At 39.6% G+C, this 21,034-nt stretch overlaps 1 protein-coding gene across 2 annotated transcripts in view; it reads left to right on the top strand.

The window, feature by feature from the left end:
* The window catches only part of reln (reelin), a 224,008-nt gene that overhangs the window by 62,317 nt on the left and 140,657 nt on the right, over positions 1-21,034 (top strand). For both annotated transcript variants that reach the window (XM_037540124.1, XM_017717159.2), the window contains exon 4: positions 16,799-16,869. In XM_037540124.1, coding sequence (XP_037396021.1) covers positions 16,799-16,869 — 71 coding nt within the window. The remainder of the gene's footprint in view (positions 1-16,798; positions 16,870-21,034) is intronic.

Here is a 21,034-nt window from a genome sequence, read left to right as displayed (position 1 = left end):
AATTAGGTCTTAAACATGGTCAAGATCATTTCCTTTCATGCCTAGTCTTTATGTATTGTTTCTCTGACCCCATGCCAACAAGCAGGGAATTTGCCCACAAGATCCTGGATCCCAGGTCTTTATTAAGTGAATAAAACTTTCTTTCACTTAGAGAATTTTCTAGCTCTTCACAACACAGTGATAAATTGTGGCCTTCATTTCAGACAGAAATACACATCTTCTCAAAAGGTCTGTAGACTAAGTTTGTTCAGATGAGAGGGGAAGAGAGAGCAGGCTGATTACATCAAGTGCTCAGCAGGGAAGAAATATGGAACAATTAGGTGGTTTTATTTTAAAGGTTATGTCCAAGTTTGCAAAATGAGCAGTACAAACTAGACTTGGCTGTAATTCATTGTATTAATCATGATTACAGGATAATGGAATAAATGGGTGCAGTTGGTGTGTGTGTGTGCGTGTGTGTGTGCGCGTGCGTGTGTGTGCGCTTGTGTGTGTGCGCGTGCGTGCGTGTGCGCTTGTGTGTGTGCGTGCACATGCGTGTGTGTGTGCGTGTGTGTGTGCGTGTGCGCCTGTGTGTGTGCGTGTGTGTGTGCGCGTGCCTGTGCGCTTGTGTGTGTGCGCGTGCGTGCGTATGCGCTTGTGTGTGTGCGTGCACATGCGTGTGTGTGTGCGCGTGTGTGTGTGCGCGTGTGTGTGTGTGCGCCTGTGTGTGTGCGTGTGTGCGTGCGTGTGTGTGCGCGCGCGCGCGTGTGTGTGTGTCAGTTCGCTTTTTGTGAAGACCATATGTGTGTTATGACTAGGTATGCACAATAATATTGGAATCATATCAGTTTGCTTATTGCTTAAAAATGTAACTGCCCTTGGACAGATATTTAGAGGATGTTTTGAACCAGTATTTGATGTTTACTATTGTACTACAGATATTCAAGAAGTGCAGAATGTTTTCATTTTATTAATTTAACTGTATTTGTAACCCTAAAGAAGAATAGTTCTCTACAATGCTAATACAGGCAGATTCAGTCAAAAGTTTGGTGGAGGAGGGATAATGCTATAGGGTTGTTTATCTGGGGTTGGCCTAGGCCCCTTAGTCCCACTTAAGGGAAATCTTAATGCTTCAGCATACCAAGACATTTAGGAAAATTCTATACTTCCAACTTTGTGGGAACAGTATGGGGAAGGCCCTTTTCTGTTCCAGCATGGCTATGCCCAAGTGCTCAAAGCAAGGTCCATAAAAGCGTGGCTGGGTGAGTTTGGAGTGGAAGAACTTGACTGGTCTGCACAGAGACCTGACCTCAATCCCATCAAACATCAGTCGGGATAAATTAGAACAGAGATTACAAGACAGGACCTTTCGTCCAACATCAGTGTCTGACCTCAAAAAATGCTCCTCTGGATGAATGGGCAAAAATTCCCACGGACACAGCCCTGTCCAGAAGAGTAGCTTTTATAGCTACAAAGTGGGGACCAACATCCCATTCTAAATCCACGGGATGTCATGAAAGCTCCTGTGGTTGTAATGTGTGGGTGTCCCACTAATTTTGTTCATATAATGTAAAAATAACACACTCCTTTATGTATTGCGTTATTTTCTGCTGCTGTTCTTTATTCCTGCTGTCTACAGTCTTTGGTAAATGTTGCTGCATTGTATATATGAAGTGAATAAAGCACATTGTTTGAATTCTTGAAAAAGCATAAAGCATTTATGGACATTTACATCTTTAATGATAATGTGGTTCTAATCTGTTATGTTTATTTTTCTACTTATTTCACAAGCAATTATGTGAGCTTAGTTAATGTTGAAAATAAGTGGGTAGTAAAGTTGTGAGGAGTCTGAAGTCCATCATCAGCAAGTAATCAGTAACATAATATTTCTAAACTGTTGTCATCATAGAGGACAGCTGGTACGGTGTCTTGATTAAAGCCAGTCTTAAATCAGGTTTGCCTAGGAGGACCCACTCTTTAAATCTCCTACTTCTGACACAGGCAGACACAGCACTGTGACTCAGCATTTTTAGACCAACTCTGTCACACCAGAAGGAATTTGTCTTTAGGTGTACAGCTGAGGGAAGCATTTCCTGCGGGTTTAGACACCAGCTAGCGAACGATGCGACGATTTGACTTCATTTTAATTCATTCAAACTAAGAGTGCTTGTTCTGAAATTCTGTTAATACAGTATGTGATAAGTATTAAACATTTATGAATGAGAAGGATTGAAAAATAAAAACTAAGTTAAGGTTTAATATTCAAATTGATTTTAAAATCAGTGCATTAACCGACCTCGACAGAAGTTCTCCTAACTTGGCTTCACTTCATGAGATAAATGTGTCAGGCCTTATTTTGTTCCATATGACTTTGTCCCCAGCAGTTTTCTTATCTTGAACTTGGTTCAGCAAGATGTTGTCCTTTATAAGCCTCTTACAGAATACAGAATCACAGTCTAATAGTCTAACCCTAACCAGTGCATTAATATTTTGGTTAGGAGTATGCATATTTTTGTCCGTTTGCACCCATCTGCTATTTTGTTGGTGACAATTCTTTCTGCCTATGCCACTGAAATCTGCTGCTGTGCTACCACCTCCTAAGACCTACTCTTAGAGCTAAATGGTATTTTCCTGACAAGCGCTGATACAAAGATGTGTCTAGTTTCTTACAATGTAGTTCATCATTCAGTCAATCACCCTAACTTACTTCACCTTGTGAGTAAGTTATTATTATATTTAATGAATTTTTATGAAGGCAATAAGCCACTTGAGGATGTGTGTTGGAGTGGATTATTGCTTTAAAATAACAGACCCATCTAATGTATTGCCATCAGAGAGGGCATAATTACCTTATATAAGTGCTCCGACCTTGAGAGCTTACACTCACAAACAAAACAACCCACACATGCTAGAGAAGATAGAAACCACATTGGTAGTAATGCTGCACCCATATGTGCCAGCACCAGGATTTTGGGCCTTAGTTTTGTGTCTGAATTATGTGCAATGACTACGTGGCTTGCGCCCACCCCCTGGGCCCCAACGATGACTACCACGAGAGTCGGCAGGAAGGTGGGGCCCGAACACCCAGCGACGACGAACCTCGTCGAGGACGCTGCGCAGAGAGCCGCGAGTCCGAGCTCCCCGGACGGACGCAAGTCGCGAGAGTGATGGCAGGAGCAGGAGGACGAGGATGCTGGTACACCTCACCTTGCTGCGCCCTTGCTGCATAACAGGGGCGGGGCCCGGTCGGCGGAGCTCCTCCCTCTGGTGCCTCTCGTGGCCGGCACCATTGTAGGGGCCCGGGGGGTGGGCGCATGTCACAGACTACATTAGGGCCTCTTGAGTATTTTGGTCAGATCGGTTGTTTGTGCCTTTGTCTGCCTTGGATGGCTGCTGTGTGTGTATATTACGGATGTATCAGTGGAAAAAAAATAGATTGCATTTGCCTTTTGACTTTAATTCCACAATTCAGCTCAATTTTCAGTTTTCTAGACAAACTATCCTACAGTGTAGCCCTGCGTTCACACTGGCAGTAACCCGATGCTACAAAGCGGCCAGGGGTTATTACTGTTTAGTGAGAGCTGGCGATTTCCGGCGTCAGGAGTTGCCAAAACTTTGGCGACTGACAAAGTCTAGAGGAGTTTCGCTTTATACAAATAAGGAGTGTAGCAATGTGGCGATTACCAATAGGAATAGGAATTTTATCTCTTAAAATCTAAGGAACTGTTTATTTAGATGAAAACCAGCTATGGTTTACACTGATAATGTGTGTGCATAAAATCAAGCGTGACTTCTACCAGCAGTTTCAAATAGGAGTCTCATAATGGGAACTATTCCAAGAGCCTGAAAAGACAGGAGGCCACATTTTTTTTGGATCAGGACAGCACAAATATAAAATGTAACCTTAAGGCTTGAAAACTTTCAAAATACCTGCAAAGATTTGAAATTCAAATACTAGATTTTCCAAAATAGGGACAGATTTTGTCTGAGGGAATAGGTTTTCCTACATTTCCTACTTTTCCATGGAAAGTAAGGTTGATATTTAAGAGCCACGTTTGACAAAAGAGAAAGGCAAAAGACCATAGTAGAAGAAAACACTACTTAGCAAGATAATCCAGTTACATAAACAGGTTCTTTTAATTATAATCAAAAATGATCTAAATCACTATTGAGAAAGTATAGACCTTCCAAAAAGTGCCTTTTGACTGAATGAACCACCTGTAAAAAAAATACATAGTATAGATAGTATACATAGATGATTGACAAAAAGTATGAATAAATTTACCTTTCTCTGATTTAAAACAAATATTGTAAATCATGATAAGTTTTGTGCAGATGTACCATCAAGTGTAGTCTGGCAGAGCAGAGTATATGGTGTTACAAATATTTTGACAGTGGTCCTGCTCAGTAACCCAGATCTTTGTCCCCAAGCTTGCAAATGAGCATCCACATTCAATAAATTTTAAATTATACCTTTTAATCCTATATGGTTGCTCAGAATTTGATCTCTAATCGCAGCCCTCCAGTGTTGAAGAAGGTTTTAATATAGCTACATTGTTGAAGGTATTTAATAAATATTAGTTTTTAATATTGTATATTCTTCTTGCAACTGCTGAACAGAAGATGGTACCCTGTGAGAATATATTCGAAATCTGGAAAATTCCCTGTATAGACCAGTTTGATATCCCCTATGGCTTAGTTAATGAGGGAAGTCAAGGTTAAAAGCAAAGGCACGGAGGGAGGAGCCTTGAAATTTTGAGATACTGTTTTAGATCACACATTGTCAAAAGTATATTGTAAACAAAAGAATTTCCAGATATCTGTGGAAAATTTCAGAAAATTGTTTATTCGTGGTAAATATGTACAGTATATTTCCAAACGTATTCGCTCATCTGCTTTTGCACACATATGAACTTGAGTGACATCCCATTCTTAATCCATAGGGTTTAATATGATGTCGGCCCACCCTTTGCAGCTATAACAGCTTCAGCTCTTCTGGGAAGGCTTTCCACAAAGGTTAGGAGTGTTTATGGGAATTTCTGACCGTTCTTCCCGAAGCACATTTGTGAGGTCAGACACTGATGTTGGACGAGAAGGCCTGGCTCACAGTCTCCGCTCTAATTCATCCCAAAGGTGTTCTATGGGGTTGAGGTCAGGACTCTGTGCAGGCCAGTCAAGTTCTTCCACACCAAACTGGCTCATCCACGTCTTTATGGACCTGCTTTGTGCACTGGTGTGCAGTCATGTTGGAACAGGAAGGGGCCGTCCCCAATTGTCCAAAATCTCTTGGTGCTGAAGCTTTAAGAGTTCCTTTCACTGGAACTAAGGAGCCGAGCCCAACTCCTGAAAACAACCCCACACCATGATCCCCCCTCCACCAAACTTTACACTCGGCACAATGCAGTCAGACAAGTACCGTCTCCTGGCAACCGCCAAACCCAGACTCGTCCATCGGATTTCCAGACGGAGAAGCGTGATTGGTCACTCCAGAGAACTCGTCTCCACTGCTCTAGAGTCCAGTGGTGGCGCTTTACTCCACTGCATTCCACGCTTTGCACTGCACTTGGTGATGTAAGGCTTGGATGCAGCTGCTCGGCCATGGAAACCCATTCCATGAAGTTCTCTACGCTGTTCTTGAGCTGATCTGAAGGCCACATGAAGTTTGGAGGTCTGTATTGATTGACTCTGCAGAAAGTTGGTGACCTCTGCGCACTATGCCCCTCAGCATCCGCTGACCACTCTGTCATTTTACGTGGCCGACCACTTCGTGGCTGAGCTGCTGTCGTTCCCGATCGCTTCCACTTGACACTGACAGTGGACTGTGGAATATTTAGCAGTGAGGAAATTTCACGACTGGACTTGCTGCACAGGTGGCGTCCGATCACGGCACTACGCTGGAATTCACTGAGCTCCTGAGAGCGACCCATTCTTTCACTAATGTCTGTAGAAGCAGTCTGCAGGCCGAGGGGCTCGGCTTTATACACCTGTGGCCACGGACGTTACTGGAACACCTGAATTCAATGACTTGGATGGGTGGCTGAATAGTTTTGGTAATATAATGTAAATGTAAAGGGGAACAAAGATTCTGTATTTAAGAATTATGAATCACACCAGCTAACTATATTCTTCAACTGTATGGACCGATAACATTATTATGAACTCTGCACTCCTGTACCGCCTTTCTCTTTCGGTCTTAATAGCTTGCTGAATTTGAGCCTGCGTCTTTTATAGCATCAGATAACCTGGGAAAGACATTTATTACAGTAATTCCTAATTTGGCCCATATATCCTAATTTAATTTTGAATTTTAATTTTTGATTTCATTTTGAATTTTAATTTTTAATTTCATTTTTAATTTTAATTATTCTTCTATTTTAAAATATATTGTTTTAAATATCTTATTATCTTATCATGCCATTATTTTGCGAAGCACCTTGAATGACCACAGTGTATGAAAGGTGCTATATAAATAAACTTACCTTGCCTGTGTAAATAACAGTTTATTAATAACAGAGCATTTAAAGCAAGTGCAGCTTTCAGAGTGCATTCATTCTGATCATGCCTATCATGCCAAATCTGAGAGGCACAAACAGAATGGTTCAAGTCTTCCTTTATCTTCTTAGTTAAAGGAACATCATTTATATGAAAAGATCAGGAAGTGTTATAACAGTGCTCCAATACCTAAAACCACCCACAGCTAACCACAGAAACGGAGATATGTCCTGCACAGAACCCAAAGCCCGCAATCGTGAGCAAAGATGTACGTCACTTCTAGCCTTCATAACTTCAGAATGGTTTAAGCTACAGACAGGATACACATATCTGACCATTCAGCAGACCCAGCCCTAACTAGCAAGCATGACATCAGCATCAGTGAGTAATTTGGCTTGGAAAATCATCCACAATCCTGATGTTATTGCTCTGTTTTTGGCCTTATTATTGCAACAAAGGATTAGAACAGCAAAATTATTCTCACATGAGATCACTTGGCAGACTCTGCCCTCACAATCCAGAGTGATTTCATCCACCTGTGACCATCCATCAGCTAGCTATCCAGTTCCAGCATCACCCAAACCCACTCACTACTGTCAATTCTCTGCATTTTATAAACAAAGGGTTAAAAATAGCGACATGATTCACACACCAGAACACTCAGCACATCCTGCCATCACTAGCCAGAGTGAGAGAAACCAGCTCTAACAACACAAAACCCAGAAATACAGCTCCACACAGTCGGGTCACTGCACATCCTGACATCAGCTCTCTGCTGGAGCCTTTACATGGCAACAGACCCTGTGTCCAAAGTGACTTTGTAGAGATTTCTGTGAAGATTATCAGTTATTCAGTTAAAAAAAACCCTTTTCAGATCCTGGGTTTACATCTTTTTAAATGTCCCATTTCAATTAATCAACCAATCAATCAATCTCTATGTAAACTGGAATACATTAAGGGAGACCCTCACAGCCAAGTAATACAAGAATCAGGGATTGAGAAGTTGTTCAGTAACAAAATAATAATAAATGCTATAATTAAATAATAATTGTGTTTAAAATTACAATATGTTTCATATAAAGCAATCACTGGACTTCTGGACCATAACACCTCTTAATGAATCCTGTTTGATTGGTTTTAATGATCTTCCATCTACCATTCTGTTATTTTAGGTAGTACTTTGATATTAGATATGAATGGGCTGATAGACCTGTAAGATGTGCACTCCTGGGGGTCTTTATTTGGTTAAAAAATTAAAGATGTATTCCAGGAATGTTTCATGTAGTGAACCACTGTTCCAAAGATCAGGTAGGGGTGGATCTAAAATCGGCTGTAAATTGGGCAAAAACGTTTATATTGGGAATCCATCAGGTCTGTGTGACTTGCCCCAACAGTAGTGAATTAATTGCTTTCCTAACCTCTTCTGGTGATACAGGCATGGAGTGTATGTCTACCTTCCTAGGATATAGGCATGACGTTCACATGCACTCAATAATCCGATCATAATCGGATTTCTGCAGTTATCCGTTTATTCAAATGGTCATGTAAGCACCATACTTGAGCTTTAACACCAAGTTTGAGTTTTACGTTACGTTTACATCACGTCTTCTGTGAGTTTATTGGCTGGTTGCAAAGCAGAAATCTGATTACTGCCTGACTCATGTAGACCCAGAGTGTCCAATTATCTGATTACTCAAGATTATGTAAACATATTGATCAGGATTACTGACAAAATCAGATTTTTTACAGTTATTGGATGATTAAGTATGTAACGCACTCATTGTCAGATCAGATTATAGAGGCACATCCCTAAACCCCTAAACATTTAAATCCATAAATGTTTTGTTTATACACAGTGGGTCATAAGTTATGGAGCAGTTCTTCAGCTTAAGAGGCTTAGTTTGTAAAGATATTGCGTTATGTTAAGAGTCTGCTTGCCTTTATAAAATTTATAATTTATAAAACTCCTGTTTAGAGAGTAGCAGCAGTTTGCTCGGTGTACTCTAGGGTTAATTTTGCTGTAGCATTGCACAGTGAAGTCCATAGGCTTGAGTAGAGGCCACAGACTTGAGAATGCAAATGGAGGAAAACTTCTCTAGTAGTCCACCGATTGGCCTTTAGAGAACATCAGCACAAATGCTCTCCAGCATTAAGAGAAACCAGGTTCATATATTATTCTGGTCTAATTGAGAGAAACAGTAAAAATCCCAGACCTTTATTTTCTACAATTAGCCATCTGCTCAATTCTAATGAACCCAGCTTGGCTCCCTTTGATTTAGTTTGTTGCCATTTTTTTCATTATTTTCAAGCAAAAGTACATAAGATTAGGCAGAAGATGATGAATAATAGACACCCATCTCCTTCACTGTATTTGCTCTCATAATGGTTCAAGGTTTTTCATTCAGCTGCTTTGCTGAGGTAAATCAGTCTGTGGTGTCTGAAGTGATGTCTAAATTGAAGTGTTCGACCTCTGCTCTAAATCCTTTTTCTAATTCATTATTGAAAATTTGTTTTCGATCGATTAGACCTATTGTTACACACATTATTTATAGATCTTTAACAATAGGTGTGGTACCATCGCTACAGTGAATGCACTGCTGAAGAAACTTGACCTTGACCACTCTGTTATCTAACTATAGGTCTATCTCCAACTTACCTTCTCATCTAAAGTTTTGTAGGAGGTAGTTGTCACCCAGTTTTGCTTTATGAAGTTTTCCTGTCTGGATATCAGCCATATGTCAAATTAACCTGATTTAGCATTTGTTACATGGTCAATAAAGTTTATTCAAACACGCAATTATTAAGAATTAAGAATTGAAACATGCTGTTCAAACAATAAAAATGTTATGAGAATAAACTGTTCCAGCCCTCGGGTCTGACTGCTGCTCTTTTTGCCCAATTTTATTTCTCTTCATCACACGTCAGACTTCCTGAAGTCCATAATCCAACTTTATAGAATGTATTCAAAAATGTCCCCTGAAAAAGTCTTATGTTTTTAAATGTAAACATAATGCAGTAGCTTGTTTGCGAGAAACACAAAACAACAGAGAGAGAAGAAAACAGACAAAGCTCTGTTTTTACTAAATGCCGAAAATGGACTGAGCATTTTTCCCGCTTACAAACAGCAGGATATTTAACTAAAGGTCCAGAATGGGATAGTGCCCCGTTCTACTAAGGACACATATTACTGTGATGCTTCAGAAAAACACTCGCAGGAATCAGGTTCCTCCTAACTTAGTGTCATTGTTCAAAGAGCGCATGCTTAAGATTTGCTAAGCTCGATTCAAGTACATTTCAAGGACAACTATAAATTAGGAAAGAGAGCTAATCATAAATCTGGGCCTCAGTGATCTGTGTATAATTGTTTATGTCAGTCACACAGAGTCATTGTCCTTCAGCACACATAGCATCTTCCTTTTAGTCTTGCGAGAATGTGAACATGGTGCCGTCATTACCTTATGAAGATATGTAGATCTGTAACCTACAGTTGTATAACTGGCACATAACTCACTTATCCAAGCAACAAATATGCCACAAGGTCTTCACAAGAGATTCTTTGTGGATCATGTTAGAGTACACTGTGTCACTCTCATCTTCTAACGCAAGACCGGCCAACGTGTTCAACGTGTTGTCATAATTAACTGTCAAACAGCATCACCAAAGTCTTAAAAATGTCTCTTAAATGGCTTACATGCTTCAGACGTTCATGTTTCAGGCAGAAGTCACATCAAACCCAGGCTGACTCCCAAACAGTTCCACACTCCCTAAATAGTGTGCTAGCTATGAATGTTTTGAAAAGTGAAGATGTTTGCATTAAACAAAAGGTTCATGGCATGACTGCACTATACACTGATGGGCAACTGAACATTCAGTGGTCTATTGTTGCTTGTCAATCATTCTGTTCTCTAAAGGAATTACATTTCTTGGAAGAATACTTGTTTGTGTCAGTTACTATTACTAATAAAGAAAATTGAAAAATTGTAGGTTTTACTATATTTTCTGTCACCTTCTTAGCAGTAATGGCATTGTGTAGCTTATTGCTATATTGATATATATATATATATATATATATATATATATATATATATATATATATATATATATATATATATACAGGGTGATTCAAAAAGATTAATCAGATTTCAAAGTGCCATATTGTTACAACCGTGAGGTACCATACTTGTCATAACTGCGATATGATTTTTGTCACCAGTGAACTTCCAACAGCTAAGAGCATTGACTGGTTGTTCCACAACATTGGATGATCTTGCATCGAATATAAATATATATATATATATATATATATATACATATATACACACACACATACACACAGACAGTGGCAGTTCTCTTTACAAATTCACAGAAAATCTCTGACTACTTGAGCTTTGGAACAATCTTCCATTCAGTGTTCAGGATTCAGATACAGCCCCAGTCTTTAAGTCTAGGCTAAAAACCTACTTGTTTAGTAAAGCCTTTGGTGATTAGTTTTTCCTGTTAGATAAAAGGTGCAGATCTGGGGGTTCACGGACACAGAGTATATAAATGGAAACAGGAGAACTGTGAGTGCTGTCGTCCCGCTGCTCTTATGCATTCACTCAAGTAGAAGATTTTGAGGAGTAGGTAATCATACTAGCTCAGGTTGTTGACGTAAGGGAAATGATTCCAGCTTCTCTGCAGTAGTTACAATGTACTCAAGATCTGGATTAACTTTGTAGGGAAGCAGGTTTGTCATTTTTTTGTAACTTTTTGCTTGATTGTTTAAACCTCGTTATTGAAAATTTGTCATGCATTCTGCGAAGGAGCGGGACTTCATCTCCCAGAGTGCTAGGGGAGACCACGTGATCGATCACGTGATAGGGGACACAGCCTTTGAAAACTCCAAACCCCAAGATTCTCAGGCAGGTCACGTGGTTTCCCCATGCACCTATCAGCGCTCTCAGTCACCGGATTATTGAACTCTTCACCTGATGCTCATCCCCTGCTGATATTTAAGCAGGGATTCAGGTCGAAAACTTCGCGAAGTTTTGTTTAGACATCACTGAGCGTTCACTGATTCTGCTATTCTGTATATTTTGTGTATCGAACCTTGGACGTATTTTCCCGTGTATGATTTGTGTTTTTGCCCCTTGGATACTGTTGCCCTGTTTCGGATGGTTTCATGTTATAGATTACTGGACTGGATATTATACTGTGAGTTGTGTTTTTCCCTTTGGACTGAGTGGAAGATTAAAGTCACCGCACTTTATCTGCGAGCGTCTGCCAATCTGTCTGACCGTCACAAAAGTAATCATTGCTGCTGTCGGTTGATGGCATCTGGGTTTCTTAGTCAATGTGGAAATTGTGCTAGATAAGAATCTTTGATTATTCTTACTCTTTTTTTTTAATCAAAGAGGAGAGAAAGGTTGAGTGGGTACCATAAGGACCATTCTGTAAAGCTATCATTCCAGGCACACAGGAAACCTTCTAGTTTAGATAGTTTAGACCGTCTGTTTTAAAGCTTGAGTATGATCCTTTTACCATAGGTTAAGCTTTTTCTGCCTTATTCTACATACACTTGGACAACCAGCCACCATAACCAGCTATAGATTTCAACACCACATCAAACTGCGATGGGCCCAGACCTGTTATGGCATCAAACATCATCTGAGCTAATTTGCACACCTCTTTGATGTTATCTTTAGTTATTTCTGACAGCCGAAGGAAAATGTCAGTGGTGCCTACACGAATGACAATCCTCAAATATCTATTTATTCTTTATTTATATTGAGTTTGTCCTTTTTTGCTCTCTAATCCTCTCGGAAAGGCACTAGTTGTGGGAATATTGTTGTCACGATTTCATTTCAGCTTCAGTGAGGTCAGGTAGTGATGATGGATGATGATGATCACAAAAAGCACCCCTGCTCAAAGTTGCTGGATCTCCAACACCTACAGAGAATGCATTTCCAGCTCTCCACGGCTCAGTGCTGGGGGGTTCGTAGCGCTTGAGCTGAATTTGGTACTGAGCATCTCAGGTTATGTGTTTTAACATCTTAATGCCACTGTGAGTGCGCCTTAAAGTAGCTTAATTAGTGGGGGCACCTAGATACTTTTAGATAGAACATAGTGTGTTCAGTGACCGGCTGCTTCACCCCAAGCGTGTGAAGGAACATTATCACAGGTCCTTCCTTCCTGCTGCTGTTAGACTGTACAACCAGCACTGCTCCCAGTAGCCCCTGCCCCTGGGTAAATAGTAATATTGAGCTGAGTCTGTACTGAATTAACATTTAAAAAGGTTTTAAACACTGAGCTACACTGCTGTAGTAATGATATGAGCATGCTCAGCACGACTGCTCAATGGGAAGGATAAATTGTCAGAACACGGGATATTGTGATTATCACTTTGTGGTTTGTCATCCTTCTTCAAGGATGATCAAAAGAGTATTATAAGATCATGTGGAGCAATATAGCCTGTAGGTCAACTTGTAGGATTACTACACTGGCAAAGTGTGCTAGCTTGTGTGGTTTTTTTTTTTTTTTTTTTTATAAATGGAGGGCAACAAAAGGCTAATAAAGACATGTGAAAGTCTGCAGGAGCAAATAGTACAATAATTCAAGAATAACATTTCTCAAAATAAAATTCCACTTTTTACCATCTGCAATACACAATAACATCTTTGTATGCAAGGGATAAGGCTGAAAACTAGTATTTGTTGGTCATGATCTTTGAGCCCTCTGCATTAAGGCATAGAACGGCACTGCATTAAAAACTGACATGATACTGTAGAGGAAATCACTGCATGGGCTTGGGAAGATTTCTGCAAAACCACTGTCTGTGAACACAGTTCATCACTGCATCCACAAATGCAAGTTAAACCTCTAAAATGTAAAGAAGAAACCTTATATAAACAGGATCTAGAAACACCACCACCTTCTCTGGGCTTGAGCACTTTTAAAATGGACTGAGGCTGTAACACTGAGGAGCAATCATGAGATGGACGCATACGCTGAGAGAAGCGAGGTTTATTAGGGGCAAATCCATAATCAGGGTCAAAACGGTCCAGGGTCAGAGCGCCAACATGGATAGATTGGGGAACAGACATGATGAAAAAAAACACAAACTAACACACAATGGAAATCAGAAGAAACAAGACCAAACAATATAATACAAAGACCAGCAAACTCATGGGAAAACACAGGGCTTAAATACAGGCACAGGTTAATGAGACACAGGTGAGTAACAAGAGGGTTAACAAGAAACAGGTGAGGACCAATTAAGTCTAGAAACAAGGGGGCAGGACAGGGAAGAATCAAAAGCACATAGAGGATTGGGAGGGGCCAATTGTGACAGAGGCAAAACAGAAAAGTGTCCTGAGGTCCAACAAATCAACATTGGAAATTCTTTTTGGAAATCATGGACACTGTATCCTCTGCATGCCATATGTTGTTATTTTCAAGAGATCCTGGGCTACATAGATATGCCATAGTTTGACATGTAAATGCTAACAGAAATTTGATATCTTTTATGAATTTGACTAATTTTTGATCAAGGATTTACCTTGTGCCTGCAAAATTTTGCATTTGCATATAGAAATCTTGAAAACAAGTTGCACCTCAGATACATTTTCAGAAATTGTTGTTGTAAAACTCTGATGCACAGCATGAGACGCACAACACTCACAATCAATGTAAACAGAAAGAGAGAGCTAAATATTATTAATTTGATAATATTTGTCATATTGATTTTTATTTATTAGTATTTTATCCGTTAAAATGTGTTAGGGCCTGTGTGTGTGATGCTGAGGGGAAGAGGGAAAGTGCACCCATTGTGTTGCACTGCAGTTTATGGCCTTTCACTCCTTTTTTCCGAGAAGAAAAAGGGCGCTGCGTTTCAGTCGTATTTATCTGTAAACTTCTCATTATCAGCACTGAAGTCAGAGTCTGAGTCAGTCGGAGGACTCTGAGGCAGGACGGAAAGTTTTACACTGAGCACGTTGCTCTGGGGGTTTTAACCGCAGGATCTGAACGGTTGATGGTCCTGATGGTCAGCGTGATGAGTGAACTGCGCCGAAGTTTTTGACCTTTTTGTTGCCATGTAAAGGCTCCAGCAGAGAGCTGATGTCAGGATGTGCAGTGACCCGACTGTGTGGAGCTGTATTTCTGGGTTTTGTGTTGTTAGAGCTGGTTTCTCTCACTCTGGCTAGTGATGGCAGGATGTGCTGAGTGTTCTGGTGTGTGAATCATGTTGCTATTTTTAACCCTTTGTTTATAAAATGAAGCCTAAAAGCAGAGATATGACAGTAGTGAGTGGGTTTGGGTGATTTTGGAACTGGATAGCTAGCTGATGGATGGTCACAGGTGGATGAAATCACTCTGGATTACGAGTCTGATGAGTGATCTTACTGTGAATCATGTCGCTCTTTTAAGTCTTTGTTGGAATATGGACAAAATCAGAGCACTAATATTAGGATTATGGGCCATTTTCCTAGCCAAATTACTCAATGATGCTGATGATGCTTGCTAGTTAGGGCTGGGTCTGCTGAATGGTCAGATATGTGTATCATGTCTGTAGCTTAAACCATTCTGAAGTTATGAAGGCTAGAAGTGACGTAACGGTTTCCCCACATTGTGAACACAGAAAATGCACTAAAATCAAGCATTTATTGGTCGCTTATAAAATGTGATGAGATGCAAAAACAATGAAAGAACTATGTAGTTTATAAACATTTGTAATGTAAACTAATAAATATGTTCAGTGATTATGTATGAAAACACCTGGCAAGATGTGGTAGACCACCATAAACATTCAAAAAGTGATGTCAGATAAAATGAATACATTATGGGTTATTAAAGCCAATATCAATCAATTATAAAAAAAACCTCTTTGCCCACCTGACAAGGATGAGTTTGAGGCTGTGGACACTGTAAAGATACAGTGCGAACCTAGTCTAGATGAACATATTAACTCCAATTCTCTTCCATGCATGCATTTTTTTACATAAACGTAGTCTATTGTTTTGATTTTAAGAACATTGAAAAAGCAAACCAGAGTTTCCACTATTTATCTGATGGGCTCTGTTTTTAAGTCCTCCCTCAGCACTTTTTGACACGGGACCTTTAACTAATCACATGTCGTTATTATCTTTGGCTGAAATATCAAAAAAGTTTTAGCATGTTTTGACATCATAAATTTGGTTGGTTTTAGATGTGATAAAATGCCCTAAAATGCCTACTAGACACATCTTGCAGAAAATCACTTATTTAATGTGAGCAAGACAACGAGACCGGTGGTGGATTAAAAGTGGCATTTGTTAGGTGGCCTGTGGAACCTGTCGCCATCCAAAGGGGTGTCCACCATCCATATGGAGAGTTTTAAAAGTACCTGGCAGTCAATCTCGATGACTCACTGTACTGAAAAGGGAAGAAGCTCATATACTTCAAGGCATACAGCATACATGTGGGGTTATTATATCAATCTGTTGTTTCCAGCATTCTTATTTATGTCTAATTGGGAAGCAGTACCACCGCAGAGGATGCCAAGCGCCTCAATAAACCAATCAGAAAAAACGGTGTAATCATAGGACTGACTCTAGAATCAGTAGAGGTAGGGTCGGTGAATGATAGCAAAAAGTTTGAACAGACAGGTAGGTCCACCCAAGTCCTCTGCGCTTCCCTTGAATATTTTCATGGTTATACCCTCTGGTAGAAATTGTGTTGGTCCTGAGACCCACAAAATATTTTATGAAATGAAATAAGACATAAACTCAAAAGTAAACTCAAATGTCCTCATTCATCATGGAATACATGAATACCCAACAAAGCTCTTACTTCTTTTACATTTTAATTTAATGCATTAGACTCTTACCTTTAGTAAGAACAGCGTAATGTTATTGATATTAAGTTAATGTCACTACATATGCTCTGATCACACTTAACGATCACCTGTGCTTTACTGTGAAATAACCAGTTCTGAGTGAAAGGAGTGAATGAGATTTTTATATGTATATTTTAGTCCAGAATGTTTGAGTTAATGTTGTTTTCTACACACTGTCTTGTTTACACACATACTGTATGTCTCTGCACTGTATGTATGTGTAAATACATGTAATTATATTAGAGTTTCTCAAACATTTAGGAGTTCCTGCTCTTTTTCTCATACATTCCCATCCCCTTCTCGTTCTGCTCCCAGAGTATTGAGCCATCTGCTCCGATTTCATCCTCATTTATGATAATGGGTCTGCTCTTGGCCTAATTTGCTGGTCATCTCTCTTTTATGTATGCTTTTCTGTCTGTTTCTTTCTCCCTCTCTCTCTCTCTCTCTCTCTCTCTCTCTCTCTCTCTCTTTTAGAGCTACAGCCACACATCGAGGACAGATCATCTTCAAGGACACTCTAGCCCAGCAGCTGTGTGAACAGGGAGGTGAGGATGCTCTCATTTTTATCAGTACTAGAAGTATGATAAGCTCCTTGAGGGACAGCGTAATGCTTCAATGGGATAGTGTAATGCTTCATTTAGAGGAATTATTCAAGAAGACAGGCAGTGTAACGTTATGTAACTTGTAGACTGTTACATAAATAGATGTACTATACATGTTGTATATGTAGGCATGAGATGGCATCTGATCCTTTGTTATATGTAGGCCTATATGTTTTTGCATTCTGAAGAGATTTTATTGACAACTTGGTGCAGCACTGCATGTTTCAGAAGTTAACAAGTGGTTTAAACATATGCAGTATGGAATTACGGAACTATAAATAAAAAGCAAACTCGCAATGCCAGTAATTCGACTATTAAACTATTAAACGACTCGGTTAAACTATTCACCCTCCATAAAAACAGACTAGCTGCAAGTAAAATATAAATGTGTAGCTTTTACGTGACACTAGAAGAAAGTACTGTATTAACTGGGGTATAAAACTAAAAATGCATCAAGGCTAATGCAGCGAGCCTCTAAATCAAAAGTCATAAAGCCTGTAAATAAAGACAGACTGCAATGTTGTGTAAATCATTTAAATCCTATATTTAATTGAAAATAGTACAAAGACAACATATTTCTCAATGTCAACATTGGATGTTTTTTTTTTAGACCCATTTTGAATTTGATGGCAGTAACATATTGTGTTATGCTAAAAAAAACCCTGGTAGAACATCTTACAACTAATTAGTTTAACTGGGTATATAAAGAGCATCTCATAGAAGCTAAATCTTTTGTAAATAAAAATGGGAGGGTTCACGGCTGAAAGACTGCATGGGCAAATAGTGCAACAATTGAAGCAAAGAACCAAATCATGTTCTGCACTTATTACAACATCTTCATCGTAAAAGTGTCTGGGTGCTGAACTGGTCTGCCTGCAGTCCAGACCTGTCAGCCATTAAAAACATTTGGCACATGAAACGAATAATATCATGAACTGCTTATTAAGCAAGAATGGGAATACATTGCACATTCAGAACTACAGCAGTTTGTTCTCTCAGTTCTCAAACAACTACAGAGCATTTGTTAAAAGAAGTGGTGATACAACACAGTGGTAAACATGCCCTTGTCTCAACTTTGAGGAAGCCCAGTATTATATGTAGTTATAAAGCAGCTCCTGGTTTGACCAATCAGTGCTCAGTAAATTGCGCTCATGATGTAATTGATGATATTAACGAGTTTCTGTGGCGGCTGAGAAGGTGTCGAGGAAAAATATGGACCCGAGAAATTCTTGTTCCTTTTTATTGTTTTTCTGTTTATTTGAATTATGAATACGACTTTATTCTAATGTATATTGTGATAAACTCACTGCTGAGGGAAACTGGTTAAACATTTGCTTAGATGCCTGAAACTTTTGCACAGTACAGAAAGTCTATATATCACTATAATAGTTAAGCTTTATCAGTAGGAGTCCGGAGGTGAGTAGCTTGGTGTACAGTATTAGACTTACTTTCATGCAACATCAGTTTGAAGTGCAGATTTTTCTAGGAAATGTTTTGGAGAAAAATCATTTAACCCTGGAATTCTGGACATGACACTCAGTATATTGATGTAGCTTGTCTCATCAAATGTCAAACATTTGTGATGTTTTCCCTGAAATGCAGGAATGTTCTACAGGAATCTGGTTCAGCATCAGAGAAATGTAGTCTAAACTCTTCTGTTTTGTAAGGACTTTCAGGTATTTGTCTCAGACTTTGTGTTTCCATTAGGTTGCACTTTAATATGTTATATTTTGGATACAGAATATGTATATAGATAAAGACAACACTAAAACAATTTCACGATCAAACTGCACATGCTGGGAAAAATAGCAAGCCATCTAATTTCCAAGCTCACCCATTTGATCGTCTTAAATCTAGGAAGTTTAGCAAACTAATGCTGCATTTACGCTGCACCATGCAGCCGTTGTGAACACCCGGATAACTGGCTGAGCTTCAGTATAGCCCTCTTTTCCTGTAGTTCCTGACTTTCTTGGACTCTTAGCAGATTAAAAGCAGAGAAAAGATTAAAAATAGTGGAAAAATGCTTTAATGCTGAGCAAGGAGAGAAAGAAGCCAGGGCAGATCAGCGCTATGGTGACTGCCATGATCCAGGCCAAAGTGCAGAGTAAAGCTGGCAGAACAATGACATGGCCAAGGGGCGCAATGTATCTGTGTAAATGAGTGGTAATGAGAGAGAGAACAAATGGCGAAAAATAAACAGCCATGGGGACTCTGGGCACTCTTGCCCGGAGTGAGATCCTTCAGCATTTACTGTCACTGTGCCTTGGTCTGTCACTTCCCTGTCCTGTCTCCTCTACTTCACACTAAGCATGGAACAGTCTCACATTGGCCCCTGTCAGCAACATTTCACCCTGTATCACACAGTTAGCAATAGCCAAGAGGAGGCTTTCAACGGGAGCTTACAGTGAACCATGAGGCAGATTGAAAATGAGGAATAAACAAGAATGACAGAGTAAATGAGATTAAAAGAGAGATGCCCCACCTCTGTAAATTGCCAGTGTCCTTAAAATGAATTCTTAGCAGAGGAGAGTGTGGAAAAAAAATAACATAAGATAAGGTGAGGGGGCTTAACGAGAGAGTTGAAGGTCATAATTGGCACGTCAGCGATAGAAGATCGAACACTTAACACAAAACAGGAGACACAGGAAACACACACAGGAGAGATCCAGTGGTTGACCTCATTACTGGATAATTCCTGGATGGCAAATAATATGTCACATTTTCTCTGGATCACTGGAGGCACTGTTCGGCAATTTGAATTACAAATTAGGTAGCAATATGCTAAGGGCCAGAGGAAAGAAGAGAAGGTTTGGAGACCAAGCAAGGTGATCACATGGGTCTCCTGGGTGGCTGAGAAATTAGAAGAGTTTATGGAAGCTTGGATACTGGCAGTTCCTTTTTTTGATGAAATAGGGATACACCTACTCCATGAAAGAGAGCAGAGACAAAGTGGTGTTGTAGTGTAGAAACTGCTTTCGCACAAGTTGTGGTGCTTTATTTTCCAGCTGCTGTGTGTATATATATGTACTGTTGTAGATGCTGAAACAGCACTGTACTCAGTGATCAGTGTTTTAGGGTGTCGGTAGTATTTTGATTATAGGCTAAAACAAGTCTGGTCATAGTAGTAGTCTGCTGTTGCATTCCTAGTGAATGAAGGAGTCTCTCTAAGAACGCAGCATGCTTGTGCATATGCACATTTTGCAGAAAGCATAAATTATTAATCAGTAGCCTAATTACATTTAGGTGACAAAAAAGTAAAGGTCTATGAACATTTTTCAGGGGGTGCTAGAGAAAGGCTGGACAATATTTAGGGGCTGCTATACTGTGTCGGTGGCTGCACAATTTCATCAAACAAAGTCCATTCTAAATGTTTTTGACTGATTTTTCTTTGACTTGGTTGCATTTGAGTTGCTAGAAAGCTAGCAGATTCTTCAGGAGGATGTTTGACATTCAAGTATTAAATGGCCAACTGTGATTTACAGCATGTAACGTGAGCATGTATGTGTCTCTGGCTCTAGTATAAGATATACTAATGCTTTGGCTACAAATCAATATCTGTGGCCTCTTTCCACTGTGGAGCCAAATGGTTCTCAGGGCCAGGCAGTGTGGTTCCAGTGCCAGTGTGGACTTGTGAGATGTATTTTATTCCATCTGTTGTGCCAGTAAAATGGAACAGAATGAGAAAATACACAAAAAACAACAAAAATGGGTTCCTACTGGCTAACAGGCTAATAGCTACCCTGATAACAAAAGGATAGTGGACCACTGTCAGTCCACTAATGGCAAAGCTGGCAGTCCACTAATGGCAAAGCTGGCAGTCCATTGGCAGCGTTTTTCGGATAGTCCGCTGGTGGTTAAGCAGAGTAATAGACAAAATTCCACTTTCAATCGCTCATTTCCCCCTTTTCTTGCATTTAAAATCTGTTTAAGGAAATTAAAAATCAGGTGGAGCTTGTATGCAGGACATTAATTTGGGTGATGAATACCAAATGTATGTGTGGAATTTTAATGTGTATACAAACAAGCATTTGTCAGGATTTTTAGATGATTTTTTTTTATCTGCAGACAAATTACTTAGTGTAGATTATGTAAAATCAGGAATTAAAAA

The sequence above is a fragment of the Pygocentrus nattereri genome, chromosome 7, assembly GCF_015220715.1.
Source record: "Pygocentrus nattereri isolate fPygNat1 chromosome 7, fPygNat1.pri, whole genome shotgun sequence".
Classification (NCBI taxonomy): domain Eukaryota; kingdom Metazoa; phylum Chordata; class Actinopteri; order Characiformes; family Serrasalmidae; genus Pygocentrus; species Pygocentrus nattereri.
The sequence above is the reverse complement of the archived record's forward strand: the minus strand, read 5'-3'. Positions and strand labels throughout refer to the sequence as shown.